This window comes from Phytophthora parasitica, assembly GCF_000247585.1.
Source record: "Phytophthora parasitica INRA-310 unplaced genomic scaffold supercont2.39, whole genome shotgun sequence".
NCBI classification, from domain to species: Eukaryota; Oomycota; class Peronosporomycetes; order Peronosporales; family Peronosporaceae; genus Phytophthora; species Phytophthora nicotianae.
Window position 1 is genome coordinate 98,302 of NW_008649025.1, and position 1,778 is coordinate 100,079.

Sequence of the window (1,778 nt, forward strand, 5' to 3'; positions counted from 1 at the left end):
GACTACTGTACTACTGCTTTACGACTACAACCAGGGCGCGGCGTGCCTCGGGCTTGATCGCCGGCATGGCGGCGCCCGTGCCTCGACCTACGACTGCTGCGTGGCTGCGATTAAGAAGGCTGATTTCGGGCGGCTTGTGCGGGACGAGTTGAAGGGCTAGCCCCTGTACCGTCCTAGCTGAAGGCTGTGCGGAATTGGCCTTATTACAGTAAATGACGTACTACGAAGATCCTGTAATGAAGAACGGTATATTAATTGTGTTAATGCAATGTAAATGAAATCATTCTCTCTTATCTCTAGTGCTTATTCTTCTTTTGCTTCAGCTTCAATGTAGGCCCTCTCTACCTTACGTCGCTTGCGCTGCCGATACTTACGGAGTTCGCCGGAGGGAAGGTTTGCTGCCGGCTCCCATGTTGGCTCCCATGCGGTTAGGAATAGGACCCTTCCGTTCTCGCGGCGGTCGTCGAGAATCGTCTGCATCTGGTAGGTCGGCTGGGCTGTTAAGCTCACTCCAGCTGGTAGAACCCATTCCGCTTCGCCCGCATCATCGCCTTGACGTGCAGCATCAATGAGACGGGGCTTAGTGATGCGGGCTTGCGGTACGGCGTCAAGAAGACGCCGTATGGCGCCTCCAACGTCGGGTGACGAGCTTCGTTGAATAAAGCCCCACGACCTTAAAAATCGGGCGGCCTCTCGATCGAGGCGGCCCCACCCACGCTGCTTTAGGTGCTGCTGGCACCATTCAAAAAACTCAGTCGCGGAGGTGGGTGGAGCGGGGGCGGAGCCGAAGTCGTGTCCAGGGGTGGCCATTGTGAGGGCGGATTGCGGAATGAACATCGATAAAGTAAACTTCAGATAGATAGATATTTGGCGTTCCGTTTTGTGCATCTATTTATAAATTTAAGAGAGATGTTCTATTTAAGTGCGTTCTCATGGATGAAGAGAAGTTTCACAAGAAAAAAATATTTTATCACTTTGCAAGAAAGCTAGCTCAAGCAAAAAATCAAAATATTCAAGTGCTTTTATTGACGCAACAAAGTGTTTTCATCGATGCAACACTATCTAAGCGTTAGTCCATGCTAAGTGCGTGGCCGTTTGTCCGAGGACGACCAGCAGGAACTTGGGAACTCGCGCCGCTAATATGGAGAGTTGCTTGCCGAGTGCGGCGGCGCTTCCTCGCTACCGTGCGGTTCACGAGGGTTCTCTTCCCATCCAAACCGGTGTAGCTCTTAACTTGAAGAGCAAACAGAAGGTGAATACAAATTGAGAACTTGAAGTAATACTTGCACCCACATGTCATCGCAGTAACGTCGACGCGCCAGCCACCATCCGGCTGACCCTCCATCTCCATGCGAGCGTAATTGGTGCCCATCTGAGCCGAGACAGGGGCTGTTTCTCTACTACGCCCCAACTCAGGTAGATAAACGCGAGAACAGCCGCGCGACAATACACGAACCTCATTCGGGTTTGGGGACGCCAGTAAGAACTCAATGCTCGACCGTCCAGGAGTCCTGTCGAGAAGGAGATCTCGGCGCCGGAAATCTTTTACTCGAGCATTGAGCTGTTGAGTTGGCTCAGGCAATTCCTTGAATACCTTGGGGGTGACAGATTGATTCTGACAGCAATCCGCGAGCAACTGGACCAATGTTCCGATCTTGTGCTTCGTTCGGAGAGTGTAGTCACGCTTTATCAACCTGTTGAACTGTTCGACCGGGTTGTTCGTTGTGGCAAATCCACTCGGCGTATGAAAACACTGCCATCGCCAAAATGCGCTTGTT

The 1,778-nt window shown here is 51.8% G+C and overlaps 1 protein-coding gene across 1 annotated transcript; it reads right to left on the bottom strand.

Annotated features, from left to right (window-relative positions):
• Window positions 1-303: 303 nt before the first annotated feature.
• On the bottom strand, window positions 304-810 carry PPTG_14233 (hypothetical protein; the record flags this gene model as incomplete). The annotated part of the gene is made up of 1 exon (XM_008910790.1): window positions 304-810. The coding sequence occupies one exon, from the start codon at window positions 808-810 to the stop codon at window positions 304-306; it is 507 nt and encodes a 168-aa protein (XP_008909038.1).
• Between the last annotated feature and the right edge of the window lie 968 nt (window positions 811-1,778).